This window comes from Oculina patagonica, chromosome 2 (genome assembly GCF_052425735.1).
Source record: "Oculina patagonica isolate OP01 chromosome 2, crgOcupat, whole genome shotgun sequence".
NCBI lineage: Eukaryota > Metazoa > Cnidaria > Anthozoa > Scleractinia > Oculinidae > Oculina > Oculina patagonica.
The window spans coordinates 13886732-13911088 of NC_135759.1; the positions used below are offsets into that span (position 1 = coordinate 13886732).

A 24357-nucleotide genomic window follows, 5' to 3' on the forward strand; every position below is an offset into this window, starting at 1 on the left:
AAAACTTCTTTAGCGCAGCTTAGCATATAACGGGAGAATTTTATCTCAACTGGTGTGTCAAGGGGTGTGTCAGCATTGATAACAACTAAGACAACGGAATAGCGTAAACGGCTATAAATAAACACGGCAGAACAAAAGAAAACACGTGTTAAAAAAAATTGAACATAACAGAAGTGAGAGAAAAAAAAGAACGAAAAGCGTAGCACTTTAAAAATTGTACGTTTTGGCAAACGATGGCAAATGAGTTAACCAGTTACTGATGGCAAAAATCACGAGCATAAATGAGAATTGCCAGATACTGCAACTGCGTTGATGTTTCCCCACTCGCTTACCAACCGCAGTGCGGAAATACTTCAAAGACTAAAAGCGAAACCATGTAGCGATAACTTTATCGAAAAAACATCTGTACCACATGACACATTCATACAAACAATCAACGCAAGATTGTACTCACTTAGCAAGATTGTAACTCTCTTGCTCCACTGAACATCTGTCTCTTTTCCAGAGTGAATTCTTCCAACGGTGAAGAAAAGTTTATGACAACTGTCAAGTTCAGTGCTATTGAAAACAAATTTATTGAGCAGTAGATAGAGCTCTATTGCTCCTTTAAACTTCGTAAACCGTTGAAAACCACTCCACTCCGCAACAGTTAAAAACCACTGGAATTTGTATCCGTTTATGTTATTTCATTAACTTCACTCTTGCCAAACTAAAGCATTAACGTGCGTATCTTTGTACTGATAACTTGGTACTAATGGATAAAACGCACTCTCCAAGAACTTTCCTTTTAATACAAAGAACAAAACGTTTTTAGACAGTTTATGACCGATTTGGCTTGCGTATGTATGCAAAAATTACAGTTATCTTCAATCCATGACGCCGCAATTTGAACCCGAAAGTGTTTACGCAATACTAATGAGAGCCCCTTTCATCACCTACAGCGGAATATGTGACAAGTCACGTCTTTAACACCAGCTCCCCAGTGTTATGTTGACCCAAACATTGGGAACCACCCCCAAATTGCTTGTGCCGGTCTCACCATACCAGGCTTTGAAAACCAACAAGAAAAATACCATCTTTGGGACTTAAAACGATAAGGAGAAATATAGAATTTTAAAGTGGCCTTAAAACGGAAAACCATGGACTACAGAGTGCTAAAACATTGTTGATGAAGGATTTATCTTTCCTTCCACCGCCGCCATGCTGTAATGGTGCTTACAAATGCGTTTTGAATTCAAAACACTGACTAAATGCAGCTTATCAAATCTTTTAAAAACGAAATGGTAATGTACTGTTATTGCTTTGAACTTGGATGTAATTTTTTGAACGATCGGTAAATCCATTTAGTGTACAATTGACTTCAAAAGCTGGCTGCTAAAATTAAAACTTCGCTTTCAACATGAACATGTGGATAATTATTTCAGCCGTGCAGTACAGCACGGTGCGACGAATTTCGATACTCTGCCACTTGTTAACACATTTTTTTCTTGACTTCATACGAACTAAAAATAAATTCTAAACAAAGTTTCTTTCAAGGTTCTCTTTAGGAGTCTGAATTCTGTAATTTTGTAAGCATTTTTAATAATTTTTCACGCCGTTGCAATTTGAACCCGCAAGTGTTGAAGCAATACTAATGAGAGACCCTTTCATCACCTACAGCGGAATATGCCCTTTCCCACCCTCCCTGGAGTTTTTTTGGTTCTTCTATTGTTCTATAGATAATAACGGCAAATAAACCAATCAAAATCTGTTTTCTGCGCATATTTTTAGAGAACTCTTGGGGTCCTAGAAGAAGGTTTTTCGTATTATTCCGTGCATTGAAATCGTACAAGGAAATCGTAGAGCCGCGCGGGTTGTATTTACAAACTTCCAAGGCCTTGTTTTGATTCTGAACAAGAAAAAAAAACATATTTGGGACTTAAAACGGAAAGGAGAAACACTATAGAATTTTAAAGTGGCCTTAAAACGGAAAACCATGGAGTACAGAGTGCTGAAACCTTGTTGATGAAGGATTTATCTTTCCTTTCACCGCCGCGAAGATATGGTGTAATAGTGCTTACAAATGCGTTTTGAATTCAAATCACGGAGTTAAACAAGGACCAATTGCGGCTTCTCAAGTCTTTTGAGAACGAAATGGTAATGTACTGTTATTGCTTTGAACTTGGATGTAATTTTTTGAACGATCGGTAAATCCATTTAGTGTACAATTGACTTCAAAAGCCGGCTGCTCAAATTAAAACTTCGCTTTCAACATGAACATGTGGATAATTATTTCTGCCGTGCAGTACAGCACGGTGCGAAAAATTTCGATACTCTGCCGCTTGTCAACACATTTCTTGACTTCATCCAAACTAAAAATAAATTCTAAACAAAGTTTCTTTCAAGGTTCTCTGTAATTTTTTGGTAATGTACTGTTATTGCTTTGAACTTGGATGTAATTTTTTGAACGATCGGTAAATCCATTTAGTGTACAATTGACTTCAAAAGCCGGCTGCTCAAATTAAAACTTCGCTTTCAACATGAACATGTGGATAATTATTTCTGCCGTGCAGTACAGCACGGTGCGAAAAATTCCGATACTCTGCCGCTTGTCAACACATTTCTTGACTTCATCCGAACTAAAAATAAATTCTAAACAAAGTTTCTTTCAAGGTTCTCTGTAATTTTTTGAACGATCGGTAAATCCATTTAGTGTACAATTGACTTCAAAAGCCGGCTGCTCAAATTAAAACTTCGCTTTCAACATGAACATGTGGATAATTATTTCTGCCGTGCAGTACAGCACGGTGCGAAAAATTTCGATACTCTGCCGCTTGTCAACACATTTCTTGACTTCATCCAAACTAAAAATAAATTCTAAACAAAGTTTCTTTCAAGGTTCTCTGTAGTAGTCTGAATTCTGTAATTTTGTTAGCGTTTTTAATGCTTTTTCACGAGGCCGCAATTTGAACCCGCAAGTGTTGACGCAATACTAATGACAAACCCTTTCATCACCTACACCGGAATATGTGACAAGTCACGTCTTTAACACGAGATCGGAAGTGTTGACGCAATAATAATAAGAGACCCTTTCATCGCCCACTAAGCGGAAAGAACTCCCTTGAGAAATTAAAACAGTCCCTTGAGAAATTAAAAAAGTCCCTTGAGAGTAGACAAGAATGTTCCAAATTTTGCCCACATCACTCCTAATCTCCTACTTCTGCTTGTAAACAAGCAAAATAGTCGAAAAAAGAAGTTTTTATGCTTAAATAAACATGGATGTTATGTGCTAACGTTATGCAGTTCTGACTGTAGTGAATCCCAAATTGAGTTTCAACTCAGTGTACGAAAAACTGATATTCCATTTATCGCTTCGCGCTTCGTGTGTTATCTTTTTCTCATAACTTAGAAATCTCTGAATGAAAAACTTTTCTAAAACAAAAATTTATCCGAACAATAAATGCTTTTTGAGCACAAAACAATTTGCCTAAAATTCATTTTCACTTAAGACTTAATTTGGCAAGAATAGAACCAAACTTTATCAAAAACTCAAGAAAGCCAATTTAGTCACATTTACGCAATCAACCTAGACGTTTCCGAGTACCACAAAGCTTGACGTCTTTTACACGTTCCCATCTGCCTGTAATTTCAGAAAACAAGTTTTTCAACTATGGATGACACAGAAAAGTGTGATATTTGTAAAAAAAACTTCGACGGCGAGGGCGAGGTCGTAACGCTAAGAGAAAAGGGAAGCACGGGAATTAATCGGGCGAGCACAGAGCGAAATGATTCTAACACTACGGTATCTGGGTAGCAGGTTCATCAGAACTGCCGGCGAGAATATTGTCTGCCAAGTAACATCAAGCGAGCCAAGAAAATTCTTACGTCTGAAACAGCTAGTAATCGTCGCTCTCTAACTCGCCAAGTAGAACAATGTTTCTCATTCAAAACTGACTGTTTCTTTTGTGGCGCCAAAGTTGAGTTCGGGAAACAGAGAAAAAGACTGGGGGAAGCGTTCAGGGTTACAACAATTGAAATGAAAGACACGATATTGAAAATTTGTTCAGTGAGAGGGGACGAGTGGTCTGATATGATAAGTGCTAGACTTTTAAATGTGCATGATTTGCCTGCTGTTGACGCGGTTTACCCATGACCTGCAGTGTAAACTTCCGCACAAAGAGGAAATTACCTAAAGTTTATGAAGTGGATGAGCAACTGGCTGTCAAAAAGAGGAAAGTTGGTCGTCCCCAGGATGAAGAATGTAATTGGCGATCAATTGGTTCCTGTTGCGACGGACCTGCCGCCTGCGCCATACTCGCTTCTACAGTTAATCCGATACAACTGTTTGTCTGACTGCCGCACTATGAGGTACATCTGCCTTAAGAATGGTATGCAGTGTTCCCCAGCCTGCGGCCAGTGCAAATGGTCCGCGTGCACTAACTTTATCATCGCCCTGGAATACGAGAGTGAAGATCGGAAGACTTACTTGAATAGCATGACTGTGTAGATTACAATTCAAGAATGACTCTATCTCTAGCTTGAAGATAAGTGATACACGTGTCTTGGCCACTGTAAACTTTCGAATTACTTAGCATTTTAAAAATTGCTCTTTTATGGGTCTTTATTCAAAGATTAAGGCCAGGGAAAGATTGTATTAAGAGTATGTTCATAATTTCAAGAAAAGGCATGACTTATACCAATAAAACAGCCGTAAACAGCAACTTCCTGTTTATAGCCTCGTTTTCATGTTGCAGCAGAAAGCGAGTTAGAAGTTGATCGTATTTGGAGGTGTTCCCACGCTTGAATCTTTAGAGACTTTTAGTATGTTATTGTATAGGTCATTTCTAACTAGTTTACGTTGAGAAAGCTTCTGTTGCAATTAGTAGTAGGTCTGATTACAAAATGCCTGGACTACAAGCCCGTCTACTTTAATTCAGGTTACTCAGTTTTGTCAACTATGCATATGCCTCAGCTGTCTCATCATCACAAATTGTAAGGTCAAACGATTGCCTTGGTTCTTGGCACAAGTAAACTGTCATCATCTCCAGGAACCCTGTGTCTGCTGTATGATTCCCAGAAGTACATTGGGTATTCCACTGCTCGGCGAAAGATAGCTCTGAATCGCCAACATCTCTGTCCAGTTTGTACAACGCTTTAATCTTTTTGCTGAGCAATTTACGTTGTTCCTTGAGAACTCGGCAATTTTCTTTGACAGTCTTCTTTTTCGTGGGTTTTTCTTTTGTTTCTCTGGACTTCCTCCAGACTTCGTCTCCGGCTTCAAAATCTGATCTACTTCCGAATAGAGATTTCAGATAAGAGAGTAAAAATCCAGCCATTTCGAACTCAGGAGAGTTTTCATCGATTTCAGAATTGACGTCACTGTACGTGTCCATAATAATCGCCATGAACATATTTAGCAAGAAAAATTGAATTGCTATCACAAATACAGCGAAGAAGATGGGTCCAAGCACAGGCTCTGCATGACTCAGATCCGTAAAGTACGTCTTTCCAAGTGTCATGGCCAGCGTAGTTTCCGAAGTCGCAAGAAAATTAGAAAACCCCTCAACCCGACTTCCAAAGACAACGTAGCCGAAGATATTAAAGGCAAAAACCGTTAGAAAGGCTTCCATTCCTAACGGCAATAGACCCTTCGCAGCTTGGGAAATTGTGTGCCCGAGTACAGCAATGTGTCGATTGAAGCTCAAAAGTTGGAGAAACTTCAACGTGGCGATAAAAACAATGAAACCTATAACGTAAATACTAACTTCGTCCCATCTTATTGCGTAGTGAAAACTTATAAATACGAATGGATTTTCTTGTACCTTGTTGATGGTCCATGTTGTGTTTATAAGTCGAATGAAAAACAGTGCGATGGCAGATATGCACAACACAAGCTGAGCAACATCAACAACATTCCAAGAATTTTTGAAGAAGTCCCTTCTTTTCTTAAAAATCTTCTTGCAGGTAACGAAGAAAACAACAACAACAGTCACAACGGCTACAAACTCGCAAAATGCCAGCAAGGCAGTCCAAGACCCGATATGCTGATAGAGACGGAACGTGTCAACTTTCACAATCGTTGAAGCACCCCCGGTACCTGTCATCTCCACTAGGTAGGTCACACTGCTGAAAAGATTTGACGGCGCGTTAAACACTGTCAGCTCCACAAACACTGCACGGGTGTACTTATCGATCCAGTTAAAGGTCTGTAAATCGGTAATCACACCCTTGGCTTGTTCCATGTAATACCCCAAGTCAGCTGTATATCCCCCTCCGCTGTAAACCGTCTTGCTTCCCCAGTAAGGTAGTCCGTCCAGTTTTGAAGCTGTCTGGTATCGCCAAGGAACCGGACATGCAGTGGGGGTCAGGTCGGCTGTCTTCACCCAACCAGGTAAGAAGAAGTCTTTTTCCTCGTCGATAATGGAATAAGAACTATCACAGCTCAAATTAAAGTATTTGGAATATTCACCTTTGCAAACGCCTGTGAATAGAACACATTGTTATTAGGAAACTTCACTTCATTATTGCCAGAATAAAAAGTAGCTAGATAAACATACTGTTATAAACTGAAAACGTCCTATTTTCGTCGTTAATGTCACGCGCAATAGAAAAAAAAAACAGCATTATTTTTTATGTAGATACATATAGAAAAATACATAACGTCTATATAATGTAACAAAACGAAGCAGTTAAAAAGTAGGCGCCTAGGTAAAGAGCTACGCCTAAGACTGGTAATCCCTGAAAATGCGAGGTGAAGGCGAAGGGTGGGAGGGGAAATAAACGCTCGAGTCAAGCAAGAAACTGAATTGTGAGTGGAGATCGACTACAATCGGTGTACTCGAACATAAACAAAGTGAAACTACTTGGAGCTGATTGGCTGGTGATCAGAAAGCACATGCGGATCAATCTTTTGATTGGCCGATAACAATAGAGAGGGATAAAAATACATGTTTGCAGTTCGAGGGGCGGGAAATCTGTTGCCGGAAATTACATATGCATGGAGCGCAAGGATCTATTGAGCTTAACATTAACTCCAGTTTATGCTTAGGCAAAAACAGCCATTATATAAGCCGTTACCATGCGAAGGCTCTGAGTCTGTGATAGAAAGAGGTGCGAGATGTATCGAAATATCCTTTCTTGATCACGGGTGGCTTTTACGCCCGTTCTACCAAACTCTGAGAGTCCTGAAATGGGATTTTTTTCCGAAATGGGATATGCCAAACAATAAACATCAAATTTTATTACTTTAGTTGTAGTATTAAAGGTGATGATTTTTTGCCCTTTATCATTGGTCCAAAAAGAAACACTGCTCGAAAAGCTTAATATTCGGGCCCGAATTTGCCTGCAAATGGAACGCAAGACGTCCTGTAGACCGTAATATTCTGGCGTATTCCATGACGCCTGACTCGAAGTATGCTTTGAATACTCTAGGATTCTATGGCGTCACGATAACGTATTCTAGTCAAGAATACTTAAGAATATTTAAGCTTTTGCGCAGTGAAAATACAGTGGTTATTATGCAACGAAGTTCTTTTTGCCACCGCAGGGTTTTGGTCTCTGAGGAGGCATCCTTGAAGTACTTGCGTGTTAAAACCGTATGTACAGTAAAACTCAATTTGCCCAAAGTAGGCGCGCTCAGTGGTATTGGGAGTTATGCAGGAAGCACCGCAAGTGGGCATCGAGAGGTGTGATATATGAAAAATTTTCCAAACAGAAAATTGATTTTCAACCAGTTGAGGAAATAGAAAAGCCAAAATATCGAGCGAAAGAATTGACTGAAGTAACGAATGCGCTGAAAAAAGAGTAAATTAACACCGAGGGCAGTCGTAGTGTCAACCATCCCTAGTCTAAATTAAGTTCGTGTTTTGTTAACCTTTAGCTACCTTTTTTAGTCCTGAGTTGCCTGAGACGTGGCATGCCAACAATGTACAAATATTTGTCATCGGTGAAGCCGTCCAACGTGTCTTCCTCTCCATTATACCACTTTTTGTCAAAAACGAATGGCAGCAAATCATTTTCCACGAAAGACCAAAGACTCTTGATATCATTTGTCTAGAAAAAAACAACAACAAAAAACATTACCTCTCCTAGTAGAAAATACCACTGGTACTTCTCGTTTATTTGTGGACTATTTTTCATACAATTACGCCTTTTAGTGTATTTACATAAAACTAAAACCATAAAAGTAAATTGAAGCTTGAAAGGCAACTTGCGCTTTCTTTGAAATACCAGTTGATAGCTTGATCGTTGGCGTTATGCACTTCACATCCTCTTTATTAGTAAGCTTGTTTAAAAGAAACGATGAATAATGTTTATTAAATAATGAAGATGGCAAATTTTAAGTTCGGTTAATAAATGATACGTGATGAAGTATTCACTTGTCACGCAAGAGCGTGGACCAAAGCGAAAACAAATCTGAGTCCCCGACGGGAATCGAGCCCATGACCTCCCAGATACTGGTTGGGTGCTCTAACCAACTGAGCTACGGGAGACTCGTGCTGAGCTAGGCCATTTACTAGGTTCACTTGTGACACACTTCCTTCATACTACAAGGATCAGCAATGTCGAAAGCACCATATGTGTAACAAGTATAGGTAATCACATGATTTCGAGTGCAATTTGGAATAAATCAGCACGAGTAAATTTTTCGAAGGCTAACCAAATTGCACGAGCCCGTAGGGCGAGTGCAATTTGAATGTGGATGACAAGCAAAACGTGTTCAGTGGCTAACCTTTTCGATTCGTTCTTAAACAAGAGTTGCCGGGCTTTGTAAAATCCAGATACCGCTAGGGAATTTTAAAGCTCTCTGACAGGCATTATCAGGTGCTTTTATCCTTATTCAGTTGTATTGGTATGGGCTCAAATGTCTAACTTCAATTCACGCTTGAAATCTTTCTTCTTTACGAGCCGTCGCGTAAGAAAATCCACGATTGGTAGCTTTCAGTAATTTCGTAAAGCCTCTCTTCTGTTGTACCAACGTCCAATTCCTAGTACTTTGGTTTATATGCCTATAACTTTCGTTAAATCGTTCAAACTTTTCATGAACCGTTATGTTTTTGCCCGATTTTTGCTCTCTCAAACACTTCGACATCGGCCGCCATTTTGTTTTGGCGCGCTTTCCGACTTTTCTGTCAATCAATTTAATTTCAACTTTCTGCACTCAATTTCAACTTTCTGCACTGTTTGGGATTAATTGACGTGCTCTCAATCAATGAGCATGCAGAAATTTTTGTATGTACGTTATTAATAATGAAAGTAACAATAAATACTGAGGATACAATGTTGTTACAAGAGAAGCCTTACCTGCGGGCTGAACACGTTTTGCAGATAGCTGCTCTGTGTAAAGGCATCAGGGTCTCGGGCAGAATAACTTATCACCACTAATGATGACAGAAATAACAGATGGAAGAGGTTTTCTCTCAAGACCGTGAAGGCTTTCTTTTCCAACAGTTTATATTTTCTGGCTTTTTCCACTAGAGCTTCGTCTGGTGGTTCAAACATGTCACTTTTTCTTTTAATCGCTTCTTCTGGGTCAAATGCCTCACGTTTGGGCTCTACGCCGCTTGTTTTCCTGTTTAGAGAACTCGTGCTTTCTTTGAAGTCGCTAGGAAGTTTCTTTAAAATTGAGGAGATGATTATGGCAGCAAGGAATATCTTTAGAGGCTGCGTAATAAATGCGTCCTGAAAAAAAGAGATAAGCATGGACGAAAGCCACTTGTTGGAAATCTCCTTTCCCCAAGCCATGCTGTAGAACAAAGTAAATGTGGCTGCAGTCATAACTATTAGAAAGCACAGTGGATACGCTATGTAGATAAACCAGTGTGGTAAGCGCGGGCCAGATTTTTCCTTGTTTTTCTTCTCAGGGACATTGTTAACTGAACACTCACTGGCGCTGACAGCATTTTTACCACGTGAACATGGCCTTGAGTATTTTGAACCGACTTTTGGTTTTGGTTTTAGATTTCTAAATATTTGTAAGACGATGATATTTATAGGAAGAGCGATTAAACTGCTCTGGATTCCAATAATGACTTGCTTCAAGCTGAAGGTCAGGGGTCCAACAGAAACAGTTGAATTATCCGGCGTGTTGCCAATGTTGTAAAACATGGCGTTTGTTATCATGGCACTAAATATAAGTGACATACAGCATGTCAATCTCTGAACACGTGTAAACGTACTTTTAGAAGGTTTAGCCACAACCGAGATCCACAGGTGGCCATCAAATATGTCTTTCGACGTCTTTGTTCGAAACAAAATTCCAAAACTTGTGAGTTCCTTTGTATCGCTTACAGTTAAGACCCGACTGACTGATCCATCTCCTTTCTCTAGGGCAAACCAACGGTCACATGCAAAAATGCACTGTTCCCTAGTTTGAGTATTCCGAATGATGATATAACTGAGATACCAAGATGAGTTAATGCCTGACAAGTCCTGCCACACCTTGAGATACAGCAGTTTTCCCAGATTTTCAGGAAACGACACGAGGAATTCATTTGTAGATCCTCTGGTAAAAAGTACTTTATTTTCATCTGTAAGAGCTATGGGACTGCTTTCGGCGTCTTCGCCGACCAACACTATGAACACGTTGGCTGTTGTACCAGATCCTCGCCACGGACCTGTTTGGACAATTAGCTCATAGCTGTTCAGGTTTGCATCACCACTTGAAATTATTGTAGGAATGCCCTAAAATCAGAAAGCACAAATTAATCCTTCATGTTCGAGATGAGAATGATTGATGCCATTACTGCATTTAAATTAAATATAATTCCGCTACTTTTGAACTTGTTGCTTATTGTACTACCATGTTTTAAAATGAAAGAGACAGAGATGCAAAATGTGTGGTCAGACCGGCGGTGTGGGATTAGATAGAAACAAAGAGGATAATAAGTGTCAGGGGGCCTAACACACTATTAATTCAGTGATGGCATTCGCCAATTCACACTGCTTAACTAAACCATTGTAGACTGGTTTTGCTCATGAATCGACATTTTGCTCTCTTAACAAAACATTCATCACGCTATTGAATGTAGGCATTTGGCAGAGTGGTCGAATAGCGTTATCGTTTTGACGATAAACAAGTGTCTACTACTCCTAGTTTTTATTTACGAACCAATGTTCACTGCACGATACAAAGTACGCCAATGTCCATTCATTTAAAATATGTAATAAAGTATACTCAACTCACAATGGTTTCGTCCCGCTTGTCCATTCTTCTCAACCATATCGCCAACAAAATATAGATGGCAAAAGCGGTGACAATCGTTGCCAAAACAGCGATGTTGTCAGAAAGGTTTTTGAATCCCTCAAACACTTTATCAAAGTCAATTGGATTCGGAGCAACGACGAATCCTCCCCCAAAAGATGTCAAATGATTACAAAGACAGTGTACCTGTTCAAGTCGTGTTTTGTTTCCAACCTGTAATAAGTCAGACTGCGTGTTACCAATAAAACAATAAATAATAAATTAGCTTTGCCCAATACCTTTCTTACGATGCAAAAGTAAGGTAAATGGCAAAGCTCTGACAAAGTGTTAATTTCTTGTCTGCTGTTTGCATGCGTCTTGCGTACAGTACATGTAAGATCGGACGTCAACATCAGTCCATTTTGATTAATTTTTTTAACCCCCGTGGAATGTTAAGGTATATAACTTTCCTATATTATCAATCTTAACAAATGGTTGATAGAAACTCATTATACCCCTCAGTGGGTATTGAGACTTCTTGTTGCTTCGTAGACTGTCCACAGCCTCTCGATTTTTCAACGCAAAATAGCAAACGAACCGAGCTTCTTCCGTTTTGCGCTTGCGTCCAGTTTTCTCGCCGTTCTCACCGCGCGCTCGTCGATCGAAAAACACGAAAAAAATAGAGGGCTGTGGACAGTCTAGTTGCTTCGTAAAATAAAATTAAAACATTAATATCTCACAGGCTCAAAAGTAAGGATTTGGCATAAAAATGTATACACAGAAATTTTAAATGATTTGTTTTTCAATGTAACACACAAGAGCTCTAGAGAACTTGTTATACCGTAAATTATACGCGCATCCAGTGGCGAGAGCTTTCACCACGGCGCCACTCCTACTGTACCATTATCATAAAGGTGTTCCAGTGTATTGGAAGTTCTCTTGCGCCTGGCTTGCGTTAAACGTCGAGCTACCACATATCACATTTGTTGAAATAGATAAGCCCCGTCTGCCCTCATTATATTGTCTTAATTACTAGTTTTAATGTATAGAATTGCAATCAACATAATTAACGAGGAGGAAAGGTGAAACGGGAAAGATAATGTGCCGGGTGTATCAATTGTTCTAATTATATTGTCATTGGGGTATCACTCGCACAAGTGTAAGAGGATCTGACCGGTGTACCAGTGAACTAGTGTCTTACTTACCCTACATCCTTTAGATGTCCATGTCTCATTTTTCTCGTCCCAATACTTACACGGAGATGAAAAACTATTGACAGTATAATTGATGTCTTTGTCGGCGTCATACTCGGGTATTTGTATTTTGTATTCTCCCTGTGGCGGCGTTGTAGGACGAGGTGGAGGGTCCTTATACTTTATACAAGACCGTCTCATTCGGTCACCATCTGAACACGACCTCCGTACACGAGATTGTGTGCTGTTGATATCAACCTTTGATATCTGATAGCTTGCTATTCCCATGTAGTATTCACCAGGTGTTAATATCAAGGATGCGTCAATAAACACAGTGTAAGGATCGTATTCGCAGATCTCATGACCGTCCTCGAGAGTTGTGCAGGAAGTAAAGTCTGGTATAACTGCAACTAAGTGATCACTTCCTATCTGTGGTCGCTCTCCAGAACGCCAATAAATTTCAAGTAATGCGTTGTCGTTATTCGGTGTAATCTGAAGGATTTTAGGTTCTCCGAAATTCTCTATGTCAAATGTATGATAAGCAATACTTCCGTTCTTCTTGTTCATGAACGCCGGGTTTGGTTTGGTCAGCGACTCGACGTCACGAGATATGAACAAGTTGATTTCATTTCGAAGAGACGATACGTTTAATTCAGCCTGTTTGTCATCTTTGAGCATAACGGTGAGAATGTGTGACGAAATGGTGGCTGCTGTGCTATCCCATGTAAACGGATTGTCGGGAAATACAAACACCTGACAATGAATTAAAACGATCCTTTTTAATTTCTTTAAGAAAAATAGGTTAATAAGATTGGCTACATGCTGCTGCAAGCGTTATTATCCGAGGACTAATCTTCCATCTGAGCCTGTCTGAGGCTGCATTGATGACTGCGAGTAAAACGAGCGCTTAGCAACAGGCAAAACTATGGGAAAAAGACAGCACGCCGCCATTCGATCGTTTTCTCGCCTATCACGGAGTCTATAAAAGGCTATACTTTAAAATATTTATTTGAAGACAGAAGCGAAAATGTGTCTATTTTTAGTTCAATACCAAACACAAAAATTAGCCTCAAAATGACGAGAGAGAGAATTCTATTCAGTCAAGTGCTCTATCTGGTAACGCTGTTTTCTTGTTAAGAAAAAGAAATGTTTTGAAAGGATTTAAGCTCACTGTTTTCAATACCTGCACATCCACATTTCCACCGCCGAAATTTCCACCTAGCACTTCAGTGATGTTTGGAAATTGTACCGAAACTTCTCGATTCCCGACACTATGTTCCCCTTCAACGTCAGGTCTTATCTTCTGTAGAATAAGGGACATCTGTGGAACAGACATTTCCAGGGCTTCATCGCCCACAACCGTCAGAGAACTTAACACGTCCGTAACATTGCTGAGCGTTTCCATGGCTTCCAAAGCGATCTTCCTTGCCTGAAAAATAATTGTGCAAACGAAAAATATTGAAAATAGCATACAAAATGTACAAGAAGTAATGAAAGATTTCCATGCTCCCCAACCAGCAGCTCCAATCGTGGATCCAGCTTTAAGAAGTCACCAGGAGGAACCATGGCAGCCAGTTTCGGCCCCTACTCCTCAACTGCCTTCTGCAAAGGCAGGGCCCCTCCCTAGGGAGGCTTTAAAGAAGCTGGTGCAGACTGACACATCATGAGTTAATGTCCCAGTCAGTTATTTTTAAGTGCATAAGGAAAGTATTAAACTTGAAGGAACGACGTCAGATCGTAGCTTGGAGCCTGATAGCTCATTACTGCGTGAAACAACTCGAGGTATTTCTATTGAATGCGATGCTAGGATTTTGAAGGCGTCCTCTCAGCATTTTGTCTGGTTACTCCAAGGGTTAAGCAGTACCTATTTGTACATCTGGATGTACAGACGAACCGTGAGTCGAAAGAGTCTTTCCTATGCAAGAACAAAACACAAGAGTTGGGCCACCTTGCCTCGTAATACCTTAGTACAGTTATGCTGTAATTAAGATGTCGGCTGCCTTTCAGTGTGTCGCCTCTCGAGCAGCAGCTGTCACTGTTCCCTTAATTATGGTCATTATACCTTAAAATAGTACCTTTTCTCTGATGGTATTTAGTGACAATTGGGTATCATTGGCAACATGCTCCCCGTTCTTTCTGGCCGAGACACTGGCCGCCATGATGACATTGACTACGCCCGTTTCTACTATGAAGGCAGTGTCGTTGATATGACTTGCTAGAGCTTCTCTGTCAAGTGAATTTTTCTTGACCACAAGTGTCATTTCTTGGAATGACTTTAGGCTCTTTTCCTGCAAAGTTCAGAAAGCTCCTATTAATAAGCAAAAAATAATCGCGTTGTGCTATTACACACAGACTAGTTAGAGGCTAATCGATTAAATCTAACTTATCATACTTTTTTGTCACAGCTGAGAAACCCAGGACTTTGCGATTTCAAATGCTGGGACGTAATTCGCTCAGCTGCCTCCTTAAAAAGGGCCACAAAGAATCACTACTGCAAACGGCCGGTTAGCTCAGTTGGTAGAGCTCCGGACTGTCGTGTGGGAGGACTCTGGTTCGACTCCCAGACTGGACCAACACTCAGGGTCTTAAAATAATTTAGGAGAACGCGCTGCCTTTGCATTGACATCTGCAAACAGTTAGATGTTTAGTTTTCTCGGATAAGGACGATAAGCCGAAAGCCCGTCTCCTGCATTTTCAGTAAATGGTCAGCAGGGGACATTAAAGAAACCACACACTTATCGCAAAGAGTAGGGCACGAAGTGATGTGGTCTGGCCTGTTTACATTAATCTATGGGTTAAGTGTTGGGACGAGATCATATACATGGACGGATAGCTGATGTCCGATCTCGTCCCGTGACTGTAATCGTGAGTCGCGTTGAGCTTCGGGAAATGCGCTACATTAGTACCATTTCCATTGCATTACCATATAAACATCTGTACTCAAACTGAAAATAAAACGTGTCAATATGGTAGAAAAATGGGGAAAACGATGCGAATAGGGTTAGTGATTTGGGGAAACTGATTGACGTGGGAAATCACCACTGATTCTCCAGAAACCAGATAGTGACAATGATAATAAGTAACCTGTGTTCGATATTTGAACTTGACAATCGGCAAGTAAAACTTTAATCGCTAATAATACTCTTAATTTTTCCAGTACACTGCAACACCCAAGATTATATACATCAATAATAAAGTAGAGCACGTGGTTCGTTTGGTAGTATATCGAGGGATCAAATTTATGTTGGGGTCTACTGGAAAGGGTACCGGCACTAATTGAGCTACGTTTCCGACCTACAATGTGAAAACTTTACCTTGTTTTACTCCTCCAGGTAATGTTTTGGATGTACGTTCTATTTCAGACACAATCTCTCACCATTTTTAAACCAATGTTGTTTGTTTTTCTTACCTGAATATCTATTGTAACCTCCTCATTAACAAGAGTTATTTGACTCAGGGCAGATCCTAGCTGCTTCACATCAGACAGAGATGACACAGTTTTGTTGGTAATAATAGTTCCAATTTCTGTTCTCAACTATGAAAACCAAAACAAAAAAACGAATTCAACTTGTGTTACTAATTGTGACAAAACTACAGTTAATTTATCAGGTGAAGAAAAAAATTACTCGCCAGTAGACTTCTCAGTAGCTCGATCAGTGGTTAGAGCATCCGACTAGTGTACGAAACATCGTGGGTTCAAATCCCATATGTGAACTCATAATTTTTTTCTGAGTTCTTTCAACACGTCATTTTGCTATTATTGAAGAAATAATTACGAAAACGATAAGTGAAGGTTATAAAAGGGTTGCTTTTGTCAGGTGAGTGATACTCCAGAAATGAGGAATACTAAAAGGCGAAAAAAGAATTATATTAGTTAACGCTTTAGCTGTGAGTATATCGAATTATGGGTACACTTGGGGAGTTTGAAAAGGCAGCACTCGAGCTTAAAAATCTAGAGGTGCCCTCGGCTTCACCTCGAGCAACTCTTACGCATCTCTCGTACTCTCCAACCTTCCCGCGTGCATTCATTACTCGATATGTAATTAAAATCAATTTCAATGACGAAGAAAGAAAACAATACGCCTTTCTGATACCCTGTTCAGTGTAAGATTGTTTACTGATGTTATTTGGAAGAATAAACATTTATGGATATTTTAAGTAATATATCAAACGCGAGACATGAGCGTTTTTCATCACATTTCCAAACACCGAGAAGAGAGTTGAAAGTACGACGCGCAGCGGAGTATTTTTGGCGAACTTCGAGGTGTTTTGAAATGTGATGAACCACTCTGTCGAGTGGTTGATATATCTTCTCAATCGAAACTTAAACTACAACGAAAACGGAAAAATAAAATCGTCAAAATCTATGCTAATTAAAATCAGATTTCTAAACTCCGTCACGGTTCTGATTTCCTTTGTTTTAACTAGATGAATTATTAATGAGTTTGAGAATGATATTTCGGTGAAGGCAGACATTTTCTTGTATTTTTTTCTTTTACCTAATCTAAATTTGTTTTACAATTATATTGTAGTCAGAGTAGTGCACCACAAAGCTAGCTTGCTATAACTTAAGTACACTGACTGACTGACTGACTGACTGACTTACTGACTGACTGACTGATGACTGACTGACGACGACTTACTGACTTGATGACTGACTGACTGACTGACTGACTGACTGACTGACTGACTGACTGACTGACTGACTGACTGACTGACGATGACTGACTGACTGACTGATCGATGACCAAGAAAGACTGCAATATTCGCTGTCTTGCCTATAAACTTATATTTGTGTAATCAGAGCTCTTACTTGCTGTCGTTCGTCCTTTCCTTTGGTTCCATTTTGCAGGGCATAGGCGTTCAGAACCGAGACAATTGCGTTTATCTCACGAGTGGCTTCTTGGACCTTACCGATTTCTATTAGAGACAACAGTGACTCATTTACAAACTGCTGGAACTTTGATAAGGTATCGCTCTGTTTGTTTTCGCCAAGAAGCACCTGAAATCAATTAAACAGACAACGTAAAAAAGTACCCACGTTGATTGCTTGTGAATTGTTTCAGTAACAAAATTAGAGATGAATCTGCAGTTATAAGTTTTTTCCTAACAAGACTTGTTGTATGAAAATGACACAAACTGCAAACGGGGCTTGGTGGAGTTATGCAAATAACAAGAAGGTTGAGAATTTTTCAAATAAGCTGTACTGCGATTGCCACGCGTATGTTAATTCCAAAATTTGCCTTGACAAGCCATGCAAGTACTAGCATTTCGAAAAAAATTAAAGGCCTACGGCTAATCGATCTCAAACAAGCAATGCAATTCATAAAATGTTAAAAAAAAAACTTATTAACAGTAGTAAAACGTAAGACTCTGAATGCTGACGTGCAAGACTGGCTTCTCTTTATAACTTTTACCATTTTTTAATTCACATACCTGAACATCGACTCTTGTCGTGTTGTACGTTCGATGACTATCAAAAATCTTGACTTGAAAATCCAGTAAAAAATTATTTTGGTGATCTCCAACCGGGAGTTTAGTAGAGAAAACAGGTGTGATACCTTCATGCAGTTGAGACACAACCCCGTACGAGGTACGATACTGAAACTCGTATGAAAGTGGAAGATCTTTATCACTCCATCCTTCGCACTTAAAGGTAAAAGTTGTCTCATCAGAATGGCCACTGGGTTTGTCCACAAAGCAAACTCCACCACGTGGTGGAATGTTAACACTTAAGACCAGTTCACTATATCCATTTGTTCTGCCATGCACCATTCCAATAACAGACACCTTGTAATCACCACCAGGGTGAAGAGTGTTCTTCAGGAGATGAATTTGATTTATTTTTGTTGCGTTTGTGACTATGAATTCTTTCCAGACAAGGTTGCCTTCTTGGTCAATTTGCTCGTAGACAGTCCACTGGTACCGTGCTTCCAAACCGGCTCCTGCTTCCGAGGTGTCAATTTGGACTTCCATAAGAAGATCTTCTGATGGATTAACTGTTGCACCGCAGTTTCGTTTACACCTGTTGCCAAACAAAACCGATTATTACATGTCCCCAAGGTAATATTATTTTCGCCACGAATTACGTTACGCTTAAGCGAATGACACTTGCCCGGTTTCCACGATATCTTAAGCTGTACATAGCTAACTTAACTGTATGTGTTTGTTATAAAGTGAACGAAGTAACCGAAAATAAGCAAATTATTAAAGGGACTTTGTCACGGCAATTTCGCAGTTTCTTGGTCTTAACTGCTCTGAAATAAATGGTAGGCAAATTTACCCATGAAAAACATTGTCTTTGAACATTTAACAAAACATATTACCTTTATTTGGGTATATAAATCAAACTAAGGCTATAATAATAAAACGATTTTTTTTGAAGGCGCGCGGAAACTGGCAACTTGAAAACGTTGGCTACGTTTTCAAATTGCAATCCATTTTCTTCCGAGCCATCCGCATTCAAACGCGCTTTTAAACTGTTTAGTTCTCTAGAATAGCAATTGTTAATAAAAAAATTGACCATTATTTTTAGGTTTCCTTCAACACAAATCAGTATAAATTTGGGCTGTTCAAAAATCCGTTAAAATCCGTGACATAGTCCCTTTAAGTGGTAGACCTTTTTTGATGACAACAGCTCCAGATTAGATCTAGAAACACCAAGTTAAACAATTTGTAATAATACGGCCAACGACTATTTGAAAATTTAAGAAAGCTCTTTAACTTTGTTTTAAGTTGTATCTTAACATGCTGTTCATGGAGGTGCCGGACTGCTAAATTTAAGGTAATTTTAATGGTTATGCCGTTGCTACATGGTAATGTGTAGTGTCATTCAACAATTTGGCATTCGTTTGATACGGCCCAAATTTTAGCATCAATCCAACGAAGTACAGGTGTTGTAAACCATTACCAGCCTCCTTAACTCTACGAACGTTCTAGACCTTTGCTTACCTGAAATTGATGACTGGCGGGTCACCATCGACAATTTTTACCACTTGGGTAAAGGGAGAGATTCGAAACTGGCTGTTCACTGTTTTGGTGACAAACAGCACAACTGCAAAGGATGAATACGGCTCAAAGTCGCCCGTGTACGGTATCTCTATAGATGGTCCAGCCTTCATTAAGATCCCTCTTCTAGAGCCATTACAGAAACTAGTTGCATTAAAACTAGAGACATTGGAAAGGGACACTTCGTTGGTCAGGGATGCCAAATTGGCTTGAAGCTCCCAGGAAGCATTTTGGCAGAGCCAGTAGTATTGTAAACCGGACTCAATCTTATCATTAACGCCGAACTCAGCATCAGGATCGCGGGAGTCCGACGCGTCAAACGTGTAAGGCCTACCAAAGGCTCTCTCGACTAAACTCCCTCCTTCAATTGATGCTATTAAGGGATTTCCCCGTATTTCAATGTAGCCTTCTACAACGCTGTATACGTCATACTGCCCTCTCATGCTTACATTACACCTAATCACATAGACACCATTTGCCAAGGTATTTCCCTGTATTGATAGTTTCTCGAGTTTCTTGTTTTCTGGGTTGAGTTCTGTGTAATTCCCAAGTTCTTCTCCGGACAAGGAAACTTGACCAACACTCCACGTTATATCCTTTTCATTAGTTGCTCTGCAGTCGATTTCAATACGCGCATGAAAATAAGCTTTTTGTGATGGCGTAAAAGTTGTACGAGAATTGATGTCTTTCTTAAACTCTGGCACCATTATCGTCGGAAAATTGCACGGTATCTTTACCACAAGTGCTACGTCATGTAAGACGAAACGTGAAACCAGATTCCAGGCTTCTAAACTCACATCATACCTTCCCAACGAGGGGTAGTTGTGACCAATGGAAAAATAATTCTCTACCAGGGTTGTGAATTGCACGGATGGTCTCTCATTGGCGCAATCTGCGTGGCCAAAACCAAAAACAGTTCCATCACCAAGATCAACAATGTAACATGAATTCGTCCCCTTTTCTTCGGCTGAGATAGTGAACATTACTGACTCGTCAAGTGGCATAGGGCAGTTGTTAGTGAAAGAAAGGTTTTTTATTGGCTGTTGTACTGAAGCGACGGCTGTTTGAATTGCATAGCCAAAGTTGTTGGAACAGTTAACAATAACATTGAAAATGTCAATCTTTTCATACACATGGTAGATGGTAGACATGTTCTGGAAAGAGGTTGTTTCGATAGAATTGCCATCTCCAAGTTCCCAAAAACATAAATACGGAAATCCTTCAGTAACGTTCAATATCATTTGCGTTGGTTCGGTGAGGTTGGCTGCTAAAATGTCGAGAGTAACGTTACCAAGTGATACGATCTCGTGTATGTAGACATTTTTCTTGATTTGCATCATACTAATGTTGTTGTAAACAAAGACACTAATGCTCTTTACACCGCTTTCCTGGTACTTGAACGATAATCCCGTGGACCTTTGCGTGAAATTGGATCCATCCCCCGTAACAAACAAAAGCTCTGGGTTAGAACCATTCCATATCTCTAAAGTTATTTTAACCTCATCTTTCTGGTAGATAAGCTCAAAGGGTCCACAGTTCTTTACAAGCAGACACGAAACATTGATTGGAATTTCAACAACAACTCTTTTAAACACTGTGACGTTATTTAACTCATTCATTGCCATGACAGTGACGTGAAACACGCCAAAACCCCTATAGATATGTGAGTAATTTCCTTGCAAGGTCCCTTGGATATTTGAAAGTGTAGTCGTCTGTGCTGAATTATCTCCATAATGCACAGATACTCGAACCATTGTGCCCGAGTCAATCTTCCAGTTAATGAAGTAAGCATCCCCTGAGGCAACCGCGTTTATTGTTTCGTTTACTTCAAAACCAGTAACAGGATCTTGCACAATGAAAAGATGCCTTGAGGAAGAGTGGTTTTGAACTTGTAAAAGAAGTTCAAAAAAGCCAGATGTATTGTAAGTGTGTTCAATAACGCAAAGGGATGTGTTGGTGACGTTGCAGTCCCCAAAGTCCAAACGCATTACACTCCCAGTGCAGCCATCGACCCGTATAACAACTGGTGTGTTTGTTGAGATAACAGATGGAGCTGTTATGTTGAATGCTGAGATGTTGTAAAAAGGATAATTAGTTTTAGCAGTTATATTTCATTAACTTCAAGTTAGGACCAGATTTAGGGTCATGCGGACTAGGGGCAGCCTTGGCCAAACGGAATCGCAAGTTTTGACCAATCGGCTACACACGCTTGCGATGAGCGGCTGAATAGACTTGCACAAAAAAGCATAACAACACTTTCGTTGACTTGCGTTAGGTGGCCAAATGATGACAAATTTGCGTTAACTTGTACTTTCTTGCATTTTTCTTTATTAAAATAAAACGAAGCTTATTGCGGTCAACGGATGTGGAAACGCATGCAATTTCCGTCAAAATGATGTCGCAAGTCAACCATGATTTGACTTGCGACTTCGTTCTGCCAGGGCTAAAGACCCTGAATCAGATCGTGATAGCAAGTGAGACAAAGTGTTTTGGTCCTCACTCGAATGTAAGCTCGTAAATGAATGTTTTCTTTACAGTATATATTTACATTAGTGTTGCCCAAAACTCGTCCTCACAACTACTTGCATTCAATGTAAGACTTGCTCTACTGTATCCCAACTTGTCTTAACTGTCTTTGACGTCGTTTTTCTTACTCCTGTTCATTTACAAATTACAGTTTTTTTACGGTAACCTAGCTAGTGGACCATGTTTAGTTCAATCCTTAAAAGTAAGAAATAGTTTATTATCCACCTGTACATTGATGCGTGTTACAAACATTTTCTTCTTTATCTGGTCCCAAAGATGAGCAGTCTTTCCCGCCATTTTTCTTCTCTGGATTTTCACAGACGCGTTCTCTATACTGTAGCCCGCCTGCGCAAGAGGAACTGCACGCTGACCAAGCAGACCATTCGGTGTATCCACCATTGACATCATCAACTAAAATAAATAGTATGGTAAAATAAATAATTAAATAATAAATACATAAAATAGATAAATAAATAAACAAAACACCTCATTTTAGTATTAGAGTATATAGCAATACAGTGCAAATTAAGGACACAGCAAATAAACAAACAAATCTTTTAAATACACAGAAACTTGTTAAAAATCCCAACTGGTTGGAGGCCGACAAGCTGGCTATATACAAACCGTGGAGGAGTTGAGCTCAGTATGAATTCGGGACCACCGAGTACAAATCTATCCAGTGGCAGGAAGGAGGATTTGAACCGGGAACCCGGGAGGCCACGTCCCCGATTTCTACTGCTGAAGATTGACCTTTTCCTCCTATAGTTTAGAGTGGTTTCCATAAATGTGGCGCTCCGCACATTTGAGTTTCTGAATGACCATTGTATTATTAAATACGTGACGGTTTCAATATTCCTTAGTTGCTATCATCATGATCGGTCCTTTTCGCGCCATTGGACGCATAAGGCCCCAAAAACATGCATTCTATGGTTTATGTTTGTTAATTCTTAAGTTTTTTTACATCGGCCTTCTTAGGAAATAATTGTTACAAGGAGGAGAGAAACTGTCTGACGGATAATACAAGACGTAATACCACAAGAATGATTTTCTTAGCCTACCATCACATCCAAAAATTTCTACTCTCATGCAGATTCCCTCGTGCCACGACTTCGGGTGAAACTTGATATACCGCGCAGCACTGGGATCGAGACTGTGCGTCACTGCAGTAAACTGGTCATCATTGCCAGTGAAAACCTGAAAACCATAAAACATATAGTTAGGATATATCGCGTCCCTCATACCTACACAATTTTAAGAAACTACAACAAGTCGCGATTCTGATACTCCGCTTTTCAAAATCGAACGAACTGTGCTGAAAATTTAAATCTCAATAAACGATTACGTTTTCCACTTTCGTAAATCATCTTAGAAAGAAGACGTTATAGGAAAAAGAAGTTAACTTCAACGGGCTCAAAAAGTCACGTCTGTTGGTTGTGATTAGTAGGTATGTATCTATTCTATTGTTTCTTTTTTCCAAGGTTCGTTGATTGTCGTAATTATGTTTGACAGCAGCAAAAGCAATGGTTTGTTGGGTTTTGAACTTCAGAGTTTCGTGATTTTAAAAAGCGCAGTAATTCGTATAATACCAAAAAGTCGGTATTAATATGGCAATGGTATGAGGACAAACTTACTGAACAAGTTTGAAGTAATTTACGGCTGCACCCAGACTTATTGAATACATGCAGATAAAATGAACTGCGCAATGTATTAGTAAAACGTGCGGTCCAGATATTTTCGCGCGTGCGCTGGTACAATTTTAGGACCCTTTAATTTTAGAAAGGAAATGACAATAATTCTGTCTGTTTTTAAAACTATATTTCATGTTATTATTGTCATTGCTTACTATTTAAGGGGGTTTGTGAACAGTATTTCATACTTCAGAGATCGACAGCGAAAAAAACAGAACCAACTGCGCATTAACAGCTTAGACTAGCCCATTTTCCTTTAGCTGGTTATTGTGAGAAACTCAAGACACACTATACCTTAATATTTCCATCGTCCATGTAAGGCAGCATAGGGTTGTTTCCATGAGCCCAAGACATGGTATATTCTGTAACCCACTTTCCATCTTTTCCGTGCTTTCCTTGCGTTGATACCCCAGTCACCATCTCCTTTTCTCCCAGATCAATTTGGAGATATTCTCCTGTTAAATTGTTCTCAGCACACCAGGCTCCATCACGATTGAGTCGTGCAGCCCAAGGCTCAGTGCTCACATTGTAGCTACTAGCTGTGAATGCTTCTTCTAACAGGTCACCATTATTCACACCCATAGGAAGGCCACAAACTGAAACAAAAATGTACCAGCTGTTAAGTCGGTGCATGCACTAGCACATCCAAGAGATTTAAGGATTTTTAATAGGGAGACTATGATTGAGCTTTTAATTTAAACATGGATCTTTAAACCTTTAAATAACGGTATGCATTGTGAATCGGTTGTCTTGAATTTCCTAGTTTGTAAAGCAGTAAACT

The 24357-nt window shown here is 39.7% G+C and overlaps 1 protein-coding gene across 1 annotated transcript in view; it reads right to left on the minus strand.

Moving 5' to 3' along the window:
- Positions 1 to 4319: 4319 nt before the first annotated feature.
- The window catches only part of LOC144643069 (uncharacterized), a 76703-nt gene continuing 56665 nt past the window's right edge, over positions 4320 to 24357 (minus strand). The window contains exons 40-53 of the mRNA XM_078502209.1: positions 23871 to 24172; positions 22947 to 23082; positions 22114 to 22299; positions 19306 to 21430; positions 17791 to 18379; positions 17168 to 17356; positions 15764 to 15889; positions 14430 to 14642; positions 13538 to 13783; positions 12367 to 13107; positions 11165 to 11395; positions 9283 to 10662; positions 7863 to 8031; positions 4320 to 6460 (exon numbers count right to left, since the gene is read on the minus strand). Of these exons, the coding sequence (XP_078358335.1) occupies positions 4935 to 6460; positions 7863 to 8031; positions 9283 to 10662; positions 11165 to 11395; positions 12367 to 13107; positions 13538 to 13783; positions 14430 to 14642; positions 15764 to 15889; positions 17168 to 17356; positions 17791 to 18379; positions 19306 to 21430; positions 22114 to 22299; positions 22947 to 23082; positions 23871 to 24172 (8159 nt within the window). The 3' untranslated portion in view covers positions 4320 to 4934. The remainder of the gene's footprint in view (positions 6461 to 7862; positions 8032 to 9282; positions 10663 to 11164; positions 11396 to 12366; positions 13108 to 13537; positions 13784 to 14429; positions 14643 to 15763; positions 15890 to 17167; positions 17357 to 17790; positions 18380 to 19305; positions 21431 to 22113; positions 22300 to 22946; positions 23083 to 23870; positions 24173 to 24357) is intronic.